The sequence below is a fragment of the Andrographis paniculata genome, unplaced genomic scaffold, assembly GCF_009805555.1.
Source record: "Andrographis paniculata isolate CXL003 unplaced genomic scaffold, ASM980555v1 Contig9END, whole genome shotgun sequence".
Taxonomy (NCBI): domain Eukaryota; kingdom Viridiplantae; phylum Streptophyta; class Magnoliopsida; order Lamiales; family Acanthaceae; genus Andrographis; species Andrographis paniculata.
The window spans coordinates 2,597,164-2,611,246 of record NW_026137639.1 but is presented as its reverse complement, the minus strand read 5'-3'; the positions used below and the strand labels follow the sequence as shown (position 1 = coordinate 2,611,246).

The 14,083-nt window shown below is 31.8% G+C and overlaps 2 protein-coding genes across 5 annotated transcripts; one reads left to right on the top strand and one right to left on the bottom strand.

Moving 5' to 3' along the window:
• Positions 1–1,047: 1,047 nt before the first annotated feature.
• LOC127244160 (copper transporter 6-like) lies at positions 1,048–4,759 on the top strand. Of its 2 annotated transcripts, none has more exons than XM_051264557.1 (2): positions 1,048–1,615; positions 3,751–4,759. In XM_051264557.1, the coding sequence occupies exons 1-2, from the start codon at positions 1,157–1,159 to the stop codon at positions 3,811–3,813; spliced, it is 522 nt and encodes a 173-aa protein (XP_051120514.1). In that variant the 5' UTR covers positions 1,048–1,156; the 3' UTR covers positions 3,814–4,759. The 2 variants fall into 2 exon arrangements, with proteins under 2 accessions (XP_051120514.1, XP_051120513.1); XM_051264556.1 differs by having other exon boundaries at positions 1,049–1,615; positions 3,722–4,759.
• A 3,019-nt stretch (positions 4,760–7,778) lies between these two features.
• On the bottom strand, positions 7,779–12,614 carry LOC127244156 (neutral ceramidase 2-like). 3 transcript variants are annotated; one of them, XM_051264547.1, is made up of 10 exons: positions 12,487–12,591; positions 11,839–12,185; positions 10,731–10,939; positions 10,297–10,641; positions 9,960–10,224; positions 9,622–9,883; positions 9,431–9,556; positions 9,276–9,339; positions 8,968–9,137; positions 7,779–8,446 (listed from the first exon to the last, which is right to left on the bottom strand). In XM_051264547.1, exons 2-10 carry the CDS (start codon positions 12,147–12,149, stop codon positions 7,898–7,900), a joined length of 2,301 nt encoding a protein of 766 aa, XP_051120504.1. In that variant the 5' UTR covers positions 12,150–12,185; positions 12,487–12,591; the 3' UTR covers positions 7,779–7,897. The 3 variants fall into 3 exon arrangements, with proteins under 3 accessions (XP_051120504.1, XP_051120503.1, XP_051120502.1); XM_051264546.1 differs by having other exon boundaries at positions 9,960–10,641; positions 11,839–12,188; positions 12,487–12,614; XM_051264545.1 differs by having other exon boundaries at positions 9,960–10,641; positions 12,487–12,593.
• Between the last annotated feature and the right edge of the window lie 1,469 nt (positions 12,615–14,083).

Sequence of the window (14,083 nt, the reverse complement as noted above, 5' to 3'; positions counted from 1 at the left end):
CTTTTTACTACAAGCCAATATGATACTAATATTAAAAAATCTACATGCAAAAAGCAAATATCACCCTTCCAATAGGACGAAGGGAGTATTATTTTTTCATAACAAAATATTATATCAAACTATTATTTAAACAAAAATTTAAATCAAAACCTCATTTTAAATTAATTTCAAACAATAAACAAATAAACTTATTCATTTGTCTCCGTTCCAACTCAATGTAAATTTTTTATCATTTTCGTTTGTTTTTCAAAATACATCTTGCATAGGATAATAGCAGTAATCACACACTAATATGAAAACATTATTAATTTTTACATAACTTATAAATATATCATTATATTTATAATAAATTACATATAAAAAATTAAAATAATTTTATATATTTATACTCGTTAACAAAATATTATTATTATAAAATCTAAATCGATACTTTAATGGGACAAAGGAATAGTACTTCTCAACATAATTTTTTTTAATTTTTTATTTATTATGTTCACATAATTTAACTTTTTGTTTTATTCAAATATCTATATATTTTAATAATATTTTTAATTTTAATTAAACTATTTAATTAATTTAATTTTAATATATAATTATTTTTACTATAAAATATTTATTTTAACTAATATACTTCATCCGTCCCATATAATATGAGCGTATTACTGTAGACACGGGAATTTAGGTAAAGTATAATTAGTAAGTAATTAAGAAGTGTATTAGTAAAAATAATTATAGGTTAAGATTAAAATAACTAAATAGTTTAATTAAAATTAAAAAATTTATAAAATATAAAATTTAAAATGCGATTAAAGTGCATTATTATATTTCCAAAAATAGAAATGACAAGTTATGTGGGACGAACGAAAATAAAAAATAAAGACAAAATTTGTGGGACGGAGGGAGTAATATTTTTAATATTTATTAATTATATTTTACTTAAATTAAAACATATACACTACATGAATATTAAATTAGAAAAATATATATTTTATTTAAAAATTATTAATGCTATTACCAAACAAATCCCAACACTAGTTGACGTACTTTAATTGCTATTTATTATTTTCAACAAACTCTCTCTCTCTCTCACTCTCTCTCTCTCTCTCCATCTCTATATCAACCCCTCTCTAATCCGACGGCCTCCAAACAGCCGGAGATGGACGGCCACGATCATATGCACGGCGGCGGCGGCGGCGCCACCGCCGCGGGGATGGCGGGGGCCAACGGGACTACGCACCTCCATCACGTGATGATGCACATGACCTTTTTTTGGGGTCATAACACCGAGATTCTCTTCGCCGGATTTCCTGGCTACGGCCGCGCCGGGATCTACGTCCTGGCGCTGGCGATGGTCTTCGTGGTGGCCGCCGCCGTCGAGTGGCTGTCGGCGACCGATCTCCTCCGTGGCTTATCGGACCACTGGGCTGCGCCGCTGCTGCGGACGGCGCTGCACGTGGTCAGGACTGGACTCGCCTATCTGGTCATGCTCGCACTCATGTCCTTCAACGGCGGCGTTTTCATGGCGGCCGTCGCCGGCCACGGCGCCGGTTTTTTCTTGTTTGGGAGGAAGCGGTTCGACCGGCCGGCGACGACGACGACCGGCGATTCCGGGAAGGTAAACTCTGATCTCCCGCCGTTGAATTGCTGATGATTTGAATGAACGGCTGAGATGTTGTAATCGTAATAAATAAATATATATAATAATTGGAATAAATGAATAAATTATTGCTCTGCATTAATTAGGGTTAGCGGAAACGTCCAAGATTTTTTTGTATGGATATAAAATTTTGAAAATATTTTTTTTAGTATAAAAATGTATTTGATTTTGTCATTTTTAAGGATGTGGTCGGATGAGTTTTGAATTTTATTATTATCTTTTTTTTGAAATTTGAGGTATTTTGATGTATTTAGTTGGTGATTGTTATTTTGTTTTGATTTTTTATTTGGACGGACAGATGAATTGAATAAATATATATATATTTTTTTATGTGAGTTATATAAAATTATATAAGTAATATAAAAATAATGAATACATGTGTAATATATTAATATTTTTGAAAAAATTTATTAAAAAAAAAAAATAATGGACGAACACAGCGGTGATATTTTCAGAGATGAAATATTGTAATTTTATAGTGAATCATATCTACGGTGAATAAATGAATGGTAAGAATTAAACAATAAAAAAAATAAAATTAGTTGGTAAACAAAATAATTCTGACTGACTGTAATATTTTGCGTTTTTTACGGAATTTTAAAAATATTAGTATTATATTGAGATGTAGTAGCAATAATAGAAATGACTAAAATAATCTTATTAATATTGTGTGATATAAAGATAATGACATTTGTGTAATATATTGTAAGTTGTAAAGGTATTTGTAATATTAGGTAGATAGTATCGTTACTAAAGAAAGAAAATAGATACTTTGGTATATGATAAAGTAAAATGAAAAAATAGATATTTTGTTATGGGACGGAGAGAGTATATTTTTTAAAAATATTTGTATTTTAGTATTAATCTTTGCTTCAAATAATAGTTTTGTGTGATATTTTATATAAAAATGTATTGCAATATGAAATTGAAAAGAGAATATGAAAAGATATACTCACAAATTAATCTCCTATTTTTCTATTTGGGACGTCCAACAACTATTGTCCTATTTCATTTTTTAAATACAAATTTTACATTTTTAGGGCAAATTTGTCAATTCATAACAAAAAGACAATCACCTAAAAAATCGTGCAAATATACTTTAGGACAATAGAAATTGGACGGATGAAGTATTATAGTAATGCAATATTTTTAGATTTTTTTTTTTAATTGCATTGTGGTAATTTAACTTGCAATTTATCTAAATAATAATATTGTCATACATAGTTACGTACATCACTACAAGAAAATATCATTTTGGTAACGAAATTTTTTCGTCTTTAAAGTCACTTTTTTCGTTACTAATGATATTAGAGACGGAATTAATGATGGAACTACGTTAGCTACATGATCTTTAGGGATAGAATTCCGTTACAAATATACTATTTTTTTGTAGCGTGTGACTAAAAGTAAACGCAATTAAATTGGCTGTGTACATAAATTTAATACTGCAATTAAATTAGCTACTAATTTCCGAATAGATTCATTGAAATATGTTTGCTTTTACTCCCTCCGTTTCAAAACTATAGTTCGGGTTGTGTTTGATACGAGATTTTATGAATATTAATATTATATTGACAGTTGATAAAAAATACAGGTAAAAATCTTTTTTGCCCTTGTGAGTGTATTAGTGTAAAAAGTAGTGACAATTGTGTAATAATAATAAAAAAATATAAGTAATTTTATAGTGATATGATTATTTATAAAAATGAGACTATTGTTTTGAGACGGACAAAAATAGTAAACACGACTATTGTATTGGGACGGAAATGAATATTATTCTTTGTTATTATAGAATTCGTGTAATTTTCAATTTTACAGTATTTCCCCTGTCACTCAAATTTGTGCTATTCATATTATTTAATTTAAATCTAAATAATATAAAAGCTTTATTGTTATTATTTTCCATTAATTATGTAACTATTTTAATGTAATAAAGTTAAACAATTAACATTAACCAATCTCTTTAATTAAAATTAATACTTTAAGTTTTTCATTTAAAAAAAAAAAAAAAAAAAAAAAACATTGTGCTATATAGTTTTTATTTAATTAACCTTCTTCTATTAGATTTATTATCTCTTTGCCGTCACCGGCAGCTCGACGATGCAAGAGGGGGCAGAGGTGGCAACGGCGAACTAAAGCTCTTCGGGTATGACTAATTAACATATGTTTAAACTATTTTCAAGAATTGTCGTAATTTGTAAAAAGAAACTTATAATTTGTTAAGTCATGTGAACAAAGTTGAAGATGATAGTTTTTTTTTTTTTTTTTAAAGAAAAAGTATTGTTGATTTTGATTTAAAATCACAACTAAATTTATTTCAAAATTAGGTATTTTGTGTTTATAGTTTATATGTAATAGTTTAATATGAAATAATATAATTTTTATAAGAATATAATTTACTACGGTTGTTTAATAAATAAATGGAATATATATAAATATATATATATATATATAGAGAGAGAGAGAGAGAGAGTGAGAAATAAAGAAAGTCAAGCTATTACAGAAGTGAATGGGTTCGGGTAGACTCGATATTTAACTTGGATATGATCTATTTATTTGAACTCGAATTTAAGTATTCGAGTATTGACTTGATTAATATATTAATAATATATAAATTATGTAAAAGAAAAAATAATAATTTTTAACAATATAAAATATATTAAAATTATTTTATTTATTTAATTTTTATTATTTTATTATAATATTTTTGAATAAAATACATAAATTTTAATATATATTGGGTCTGGACTCGAGTTCGGGTCCAATTTTAAGTTAAAATTTAAGAATCGCAAAAGAGTTTTGCGAGTCTATTAAGTCTATCGGTTATTATCGGATATTGTTCTGGTTGAGTCCGAGTATTGTGGTCCAATTTGGGTCTCGGTTCCAACAATATGTATTCGAGTTGAATCTTGAGTCCATCTAGATCCGACTCATACCCGATTCATTGTCATCCCTACAAGCTATTTTCAAATAATGTAAAGCAAATGTTGACATGTTGAATGAAAATGGGAATGAAAAGAATAGCATAATTTTTACGAGTTTGTTTGGTTGTAGTTTGAATTCTATTTGAAATGAGACGTTTGATTTGAATTTTTGTTTAAACATAGTGTTTTGATACTTCCTCCGTCCCGGTGCAAGGTTGTCGTTTATTTTTTGCACGTAGATTTTTTAATATTAGTATTATAATGAGTTGTAGTGAAAAAGACGAAAATGCCCCGATTAGTATTGTGTAATATAAAAGTAATGACATTTGTGTAATATAGTATAAGTTGGAAGGGTATTTATTATGTTAGGTAGGTAGTACAATTACTAAATTAGGAAATGGTAACCTTGTTTTGAGATGGACGAAAATGGAAAATGGCAACCTTTCAATGGGACGGAGGGAGTATAATATTTTGTGAAAAAATAATATATTTTTTATTTAAAACTGTGCTTGATTAATAGTGTTGGTATAATGTGTTTGAGTTTTAAATATAAAAATTTTGAACTGAAATTGTTATTTAATACTCACTCCATCCTATAAATATAGTCTTAATTGAGTTAGACACGACGTTTAGTTGGTAAAAATTATGAATAAAAGACTTTTTTATCCTTGTAAGTTTATTAGTGTAAAAAGTAGTAACAATTGTGTAATGAAAAAGAAAAAATATGGATAGTTTTATGGTGATATGGTTATTTATGAAAATAAGATTATTGTTTTGAGACAAACAAAAATGGTAAACAAGACTATTGTATCGAGACGGAAGGAGTATAATATTTTAAATATAAAATTATTTTTTAATGTAATATATATAATAGATCACTACTGACAAAATAAACATTTAGCACAGAAGAAATCGCGTCAAAACTACAACATTTATGCTCAAATGGCACGGCCTGTGTCGCGATTTTAATCTATGACCAAAGTATGATGCCAATATTTTAGTAGAGACTACCCTCACAAAAAATAAATACTCTCTCTGTCCCATGTCCCATGTAATATGAGTGTATTACTGTAGACACGAGAATTTAGGTAAAATATAATTAGTAAGTAATTAAAAAGTGTATTAGTAAAAATAATTATAAATTAAGATTAAGATAAATAAATAATTTAATTAAAATTAAGAAAATTATAAAATTTAAAATTTAAAATGCGATTAAAGTGTATAATTATATTAAAATGCGATTAAAGTGTATAATTATATTTTCAAAAATAAAAAGGACAAGTTATGTGAGACGGATAAAAATAGAAAATATGGACAAGTCATATGGGACGGAGGGAGTAATTATGACGCCACCGTAGATGCCATAGAAAAGCAATATAAAGTTGAGCCACCAGAGGTGGCACTGAAAATGACGTCAAAAATAAATACTCCATCCTATAACTTGTCAAAAATAAATACTCAAAAATAAATACGTCCCACGTAACTTGTCATTTTTATTTTTGAAAATATAATTATACACTTTAATCGCATTTTAAATTTTATAATTTTTTTAATTTTAATTAAACTATTTACTTATCTTAATCTTAATGTATAATTATTTTTACTAATGCATTTCTTAATTACTTACTAATTATACTTTATCTAAATTATCGTGTATTCTCGTATCTACAGTAATACACCTATATTACATGGGACGGATGGAGTAAATTATATGTTATCGTTGAATTTTTCACCCTTACAAGATAAATAAATAAAAGTATTTTGATGCCGAAAATAGAATAAAAAACTAAAATAAAATAAAATAATAAAATGTATTGGTGTCAAAAATTAAAATTACATTTTCAAAAGATAAAAATTACCAAGTGATGACATAAAGAAAATACACACAGCAAAACTATGCACAATCTTTCTGTGATTCAATTACATACTTTTGATTGTATAGTATTTTAGTTCGAGATGTTTTGTTTAGATTTTAATTTGAGATATAGATAATCGTATCAATAATATTTAAAATAATATTTTTTATTAAATTCTTGATTTTCGTTTTGAAAAAAATATATATACATATCTATATTTTTTATTTCTATGGGTGTGTCTGTTTGGGGGTTTAGATTTTGAATTGGGATTTAAATAGTAAAAATTTTGAATTTGAATAGTTATATGATGTGATATAAATAGGTGTTAGATGTGATATAAATAGGTGTTGATGTGATATTTTTAATGTAAAATTCATTTTTAGTATAATATAAAAAATAAAAAATAGGTATTTGATTTGATGTTTTTGAAAAGAAAAAATTGGATGAATAGTAAAATTTTTGCAAAATCTTACAAACGAACGCACCCATTGTGGTGGATGACTAAATGAGCATTGTTCTCAAATATATATACAATATTACATACACAAATATATACATACATACATCATTTTATTCTCATATCTACGCCTAAAATAATTATCAATCATCACTAATTTTGTAATAATCCCCCCATCACGTTGAATTGTCGTTTTTACACAAAATTTTAGTTATTGTGAAATTAGTAAATAGTTAAGAAGTATATTAGTAGAAATAATTATAATTTAATAAAAATAATTATAGATTAAGATTTAAAATAATAAAAAATATATAAATTATAAATTTTAAAATGTAGTTAAAGTGTATAATTATATTTTCAAAAAGGCTAAATTGCATAAAATCCACATGTGCTTTCACGAAATTGCTTCAAATCCCCCGTATTTCTAAAACTGCGCCAAACTCCCTCATGGTTTTATAAACTCTGCAACTAACCTCTCGGCGGTCTTTATTTAACGGTATTTGACTTAAATGTGCTCAAATTGTGAATAAATTTTATAATTTCAATTTTTAAATCACTAAAATTACAAATATATTTATTTTTCTTATATTTAACCTAAAAAAAATACTCTTAAAACTTGAAAAAAATAAGTATTTTTTAGTATATTTATTATTTTTTTGGACTAAATATAAGAACAATGAACAAATTTGTAATTTTAGAGATTTAGAAATTGGTATTCTAAAATTTATACGATGTTTGGACGCATTTAGGTTAAATATCGTTAAATAAGGACTGCCGAGAAAATTAGATATGAAACCACGAGAAAATTTGACACAATTTTAAAAGTATAAATGATTTGGCGCAATTTCATAAAACCATGTGTAAATTTTGTGTAATTTGGCAGCTAAAATAATTACCAATCATCATTAATTTCGTAATATCATCAACCTAAAATACAAATACATCCCTAAAAAAGGTAACTCAATAATAACAACACCAGACGTCGAAAAACTGTAGGCAAAAATCACAAGACAACAAAGGCAGTAGAAGTACCTGTAAAATGTTTGATCGATCCAAAAAGGCTCTTCGCAGCTCCAAAATGCCTTATTCTGTACACTCCCGGCCTCGCCGTCTCCGGAACATTCCATTCGATCCTCGCCTGGCTGTGCGAGCTCAGCTTCGACGGCCTCGACCACGCGAACCGCACGCAGAAATCGTCGTCGTCGTACGCCGGGACCCACGAGCTTCCGCCGTCGAGCATCTCGACGAGCGCGAACGTGCCTTCCGTCATCAGGTCGTTTCTCGGGCACGCCGACCAGAACACCACCGTCGCCTTGCTGCCTTTCTTGAACGTCGAGTTCTTCGGGACGTCTACGCTGACGTCGCCGAACGCCACGCCGAGCGGGGTCCCGTCGACCACCACCGGCGGGAGCAACCCGATTTGCTTGCTCAGCATGTCCGGCGGCTGTGGCCCGGGTTCGACGGGTTTTCCGGTGGTTAGGGCTGCGGCGAGTTTCTTGAATTCTTGTATGTAGCCGGAGAGAGTGTGCGGACCGTATAGCGTCGAGGCGCCCTGGAAATGAAGGGAAATGCTCGTATACCGGGTTGGAAAAAAACGGAAATGTAGTATATTGTCTATGTCATAATGAAAAGATACTGAAAATATTGTAATTTTCGATACAGTATCAGTATAAATATACCACAAGATACAGTTACGGTGTCGAAGTTTGATATAATATGATACCAGTATATACCAGCACCGAGAGTATATATCGCGTCAACACCTATTTATATCATGTTATATAATTATTCCAATTCAAAATTTTGACTATTTTTTAAATGAATGTTGTATCCTTAAACTGAGATTGAAATTATATCGAAAATTAATCGATCTCTATTTTATTTATTGTATGAAATCTCTATTGATATGAAGTCTAAATAGAATATTCTTTTGGTTCAAGAACAGCGTCTATTATGCGTAATTCTTAGTTATTGTTACTTTTTAACGGAAAGAATATTTTACGTAGACTTTATGCTAAACTTTCGACTTATATTCACATATCTCCAAGCTATATATTAAGAACGATTCCGAACCTCGTATCTCTGTATCTGATACTCTTCGAACGTCGTCACATATTGCGAATACGTATTCGTCAACCCCGCGATCACAACCCGGGCATTCTTACCGAATACATTGCTACCTCCGCTCGTCAGAACACTTTTGACAGCATCCCGGAGCCGTCTTCCGGCCATCGTCGTGAACTCTGCCACGACAAACACAAAAACAACAAAAAAAAGCCTCCATTTTTCTTTACTCTGCTCAATCTCGAAAAATTTCGCGATATAAAATTACGAAGAACATAAGAACCAAATGTCTTCGACAAGAAGACGAGCTGTCGTACCTCCGGGGACACTAAGAATGGCGAGCTGTCCAATCCGCAGAATTTGAACTGGAAGATTCGAAGGCTGCGATAGAAAAACAATCGTCGTGAAGATTCGAATAAACTAGTGGCTAATCGAGCGACATTATTTTTAATGTTTTCGAAGATGAACGGACCGCCCAATCATAAGGAACTTTCATCTCTCCGGTGTCGAGAAGAATCGGCTTCGGACGCTGGCATTCGATTTGTTCGGGACCAGGAGCTTTAATCACGTTGCGTACGAGCTTCCAGAAGGCATTTCCCTGTCGTATAAAGACGAAAGAGTGACATAAATATCGATATAACTACAACGAAAAAAAATGCGTACTTCATTATCGCCTTGCTTGAAATCGAAAGCTCCCGGTCCATCAGTCGTCCCGGCAGCAAACGCAAATCCCATAGCAGCAGGGCAAGTTTTCTTGACATCGCCGTTGTTTGGAATCGCCACGTCGAGCTTGGAAAAATCGACGTACGAATGTCGATAGTCGATCTTCCCGACTAATTTTTCGGTTGCTGTGTTGTAAAGCTCGACCGCCTTCCTGAACTGCCTCTCGCCGATAATTCGCGTACTTTCGAACTCGTCGGGGTACCTGCCGCGCACCAAATCATTCGAATCTTCGACAAGTGAAAAATCGGGGCACGGAATATGTCGTACGATGCACATACCCGGGTCCTCGGCCGTAGCATAGCTCGTTCTTTCCGTTGCAAGTGCTTTGATTGAAATCGCACGGTAAACCCGTATCGTTACAGAAGGCACCGAGCACATTCGGACTAACGTCTCCGCAATTCGTCTGGCAAAACGCCGATACGAACTTAGGCCTATTCGCTTGCACGAGAGCGCTTCTCACTCGCGCGTTAAGGCTCGACGATCGCGTGGTCGTTTTTCCAGAAGTCGACTCGAAAGCGGCGGCAAGTTGTAGCAGCTCATGATCTGATTGACAAGAATCATTCGTAAGTAGTAACGAGTTTACGGCGAATTGCGACGCGAGATAGAAATTCTTACGCTGATCTTCGATAGGCGGGATGATGTTAGAAGTTCTTCGAGGAATTCGATCGCTCCTAGATTCGTCAGACGATACGCTTCCACGGCTGCTCTGATCGAACCAATCTTCCATAAATCGAGCTGCGGCGCCTTTATTGTCGCCGCTGATTAGTGAATTCGTCCGGCTCATTGAAGTTCCGTGTGTCGCGAACCAATTGAAGCTCCCGACGGGGCCCCATTCGTCGTCGACAAACTTCAAGAGAGTCATTTCTTTATCGACATCATACTTGTACTTGCTCCGCTCGGTAGCTGGATTGTTAAGATACGCGCTCGGACTCCGATTAACTCCGGCATCGAAAAGGTCCCCTGCAACGTATCGAGCAAGAATAGAACATAGCTGTCGCAACTAGTCGAAAATAAACAGATTCGTAAACGACGACGCAGAAAATGACTACCTTTATTCACGTAGATTGATCCCGGCCGGAGATTGTTATGCGCTCGGACGACGCTCTGTTCGATCCCATCGACAAGAGCATCGAACGATTGGCGCACGAAGCCGAGGGACGTGACAATGTAGACGACGTATTGGAGATAGCCTCCGGGGCCGGCGTGTGTGTGAATTCCGCTAATGGCGACATTGTTTTCGTTGTAGATATCGCCGTATCTGTAATATAGTGTTAAATGACTATTTCACTTAAAAATTTAAACTAAAAAATGCACATTGTTACACACCCCCTTCTAGGTTCAGTTATACTACTTATGTATTGTGTCCGTCATATACAGACCAATCACCATTCACCATGTATATTTTTTAAAACAAAAAAATTAATAAAAAAAATTTAAAATATATATGGCGGATGGTGATTGGTCGGTACAGAAGGACCATATTGGAGGTGGAGGTAGGATAATTTAACCCTGCCTCCTCCAATATATTGTGCTCCTCGTATACGACCCATCACCCTCAGTTATATATTTTTAAACAAAAAATTAATAAAATAAAAAATTTAAGTATACATGGCGGATAGTAATTGGTTGATATAGGAATAGCACATTGAGAGTAAGGTAACTGAACTCCGCCCCCTCCTGAGTTCATTTACCCTACCTCCGATGTATTGTACCCCTCATATACCGATGAATCACCATCCGTTATGTTTATTTTTAAAACAAAAAATTTAATAAAATAAAAAATTTAAATACACATAGCAAATAGTGATTAGTCGATATAGGAGGAGCACATTGCGAGTAAGGTAACTGAACCCCGCCTTCTCCTAGGTTCATTTACCCTACTTCAAATATATTGTACTCCTCGTATACTTAACCAATCATCATCATCCATGTATATTTTTATAACAAAAAAATTAATAAAATAAAAAATTTAAATACACATGACAAATAATAATTGGTCGGTATTAAAGGAGCACATTGAGAGTAGGGTAACTGAACCCGCAGCCCCCTCCAAACAAGTCTTCTACAAGGACATTGAGCTCTGATATCATATTAATTAACTATTTCACTTAAAATAAATTCAAATGTGATATTGGAAAGAAATGAATATCGACGGACCTCGCCTTGAGACGGTCGAGGACTTTAATGGTGACGAGCTGAGACGCCATACAAGCGTCGAGGTTTACAAACAAAACTCGGCTATTTCCTCGAGGCTCGGCGACAATGAAGGCGCGGGCGTGCAGCCGGAAGTGCACGCCGGAGGCTATCTGGTCGGAGTTAGCGTAGCCCATCATGTTGACGTCGGCAGCCGGTCCGGTGATGTCGTAGCTGCCGAGGCCGATTAAGTAGTCGGAAACTGATTCCACGACGCCTCGGCCATTGATGAGTAGCAGAAAAATCGACAGCCAGAACATTCTGTTCGATCTCATCTTCCTAGCTAGATCTGTGCTCAATCAAATCAATCACTTCTGCAATAAACACACTTAATTAAAACCAAACTTAACCGCCGTCCGATTTCGATTAAGATCCGAAGAACATGAACGAACGAACGACAAATTGAAATCACCAGAACAGAAAACCTAGAATTGCGAGCATTCAATTCAAGTAATTAGCACAGCATAATTGAATCCGCCGAATAAGTAAAATTAATTTCTGAGCAGATTTCGATAGCAACAAAACCAAAACGGAAGATACAAGACGATTCAAGGCTCGATCCTTCTGCAAATTAAGAAAATCAAAATTGAATTGAGGAGCATAAATACATACAGATTACAGCTCATTCCGAGAGTTGATTTGGAAGAATGGCGACTCCACGGTGCAGTGCAGTTAGATGGGTGTGGAGTAACGACACTTTATAGGTAAGGTACACAATAATTAATTAATGTGAAAGAAAGGAAAATCCATGGGTAGCGGAGAAGTTAAGGCGTTTTTATACTTGAATTTTAAAAAATTAATTTGAATTTATATTAAAATAATATTTTATAAAAGTAAAATGTATATATTACTTTTTCTATTTTTTTTTTTAATAAAGATACACAACTAACAATCCGATGGGTTCCGACAAGTTATTAACGCGACCTACACTGCGTCCTGCTATTTTTTTTTATTTTTTTATTGTCATCCAAATTTATTTTATATTTTTTGCCATTCAAATTTATTTTTATTTATTTTATTTAAAATTTGTATCCGATCAAATAAATACATAATTGGACGACAGAAGAGTATTTATTATTATTATTATTATTATTATTACTATTACAGAACGGTATGGAAGATGATAGAGTATTTATTTCTTAATTAATTCTACTCATCATTTGAGATAGACATTCACAGTACTCGTGTTTTCTATTAGTTAATTAATTATATGATTATTTTAATCTTAGTCTGGATTGCCGTGTCGTTTGTCTGTCGGTCTTTTTATTACTATTATTTTTTATTTTTTATTTTTTCGAATTTACTATACATAGCCGTGCAAATACGACTATTCTCTCCATTTTATATTTTTGTTAGTATGTCGTGCATCTTATTCATTATTCTTTTCTTTAAATGTTACACTCCCTTCGTACTAAAACAATACTCTGAGTTGAGTTGTATTTGATATGAGATTTAAAAAATATTGATATTATATTAGTAGTAGGAAAAATACGAGTAAAGGATTTTTTTGTCTATAATGAAAAAGTAATGATAGTTTTATAGTGATATAATTATTTATGGAAATGAGACTATTGTTTTAGGACGGAACGAATATATAATAATTATATTTTAAATTTTCTGATATATAATTATTCTAATTAATTACTTCAATATTTATTTATAATTATTTATGTTCTAATTGTTTTTATCAATATATATTTTTATTTATTTATTAATTATTTATGTCACTTCTAAAATTTTATATTTATATATAAAACACGAAATGTAAGAGGACTGGTGTATTATATTAATGTACGAATCCGGTGTGTTTGTTTAGAAATTTGGATTTTGAATTGTAACTTGAATAATAAAATTTTTGAATTGATCGAAAGTATTATATACTCTCTGCACATAAAGTATACAATTACTTTTAAAATTGTGTTTAATAAATAATAGTATTTTAATTATAGTGGGCAGTTAAAAATAATGTGATGACATTTTTACCTTTGCTTTTTGGTGTAAAAAGTAATGATGTGATGAGTGTTTGTTTGGGGTTTGGATTTTGAATTGGGATTTGAACAGTAAAAATTTTGAATTTGAATAATTATATGATGTGATATAAATAGGTGTTGATGTGATGTTTTGAATGTAAAATTGATCTTTAGTATAATATAAAAATGGAAAATAAGTGTTTGATTTGATGTTTTTGGGGAAAAAAAAAAGGGATGAA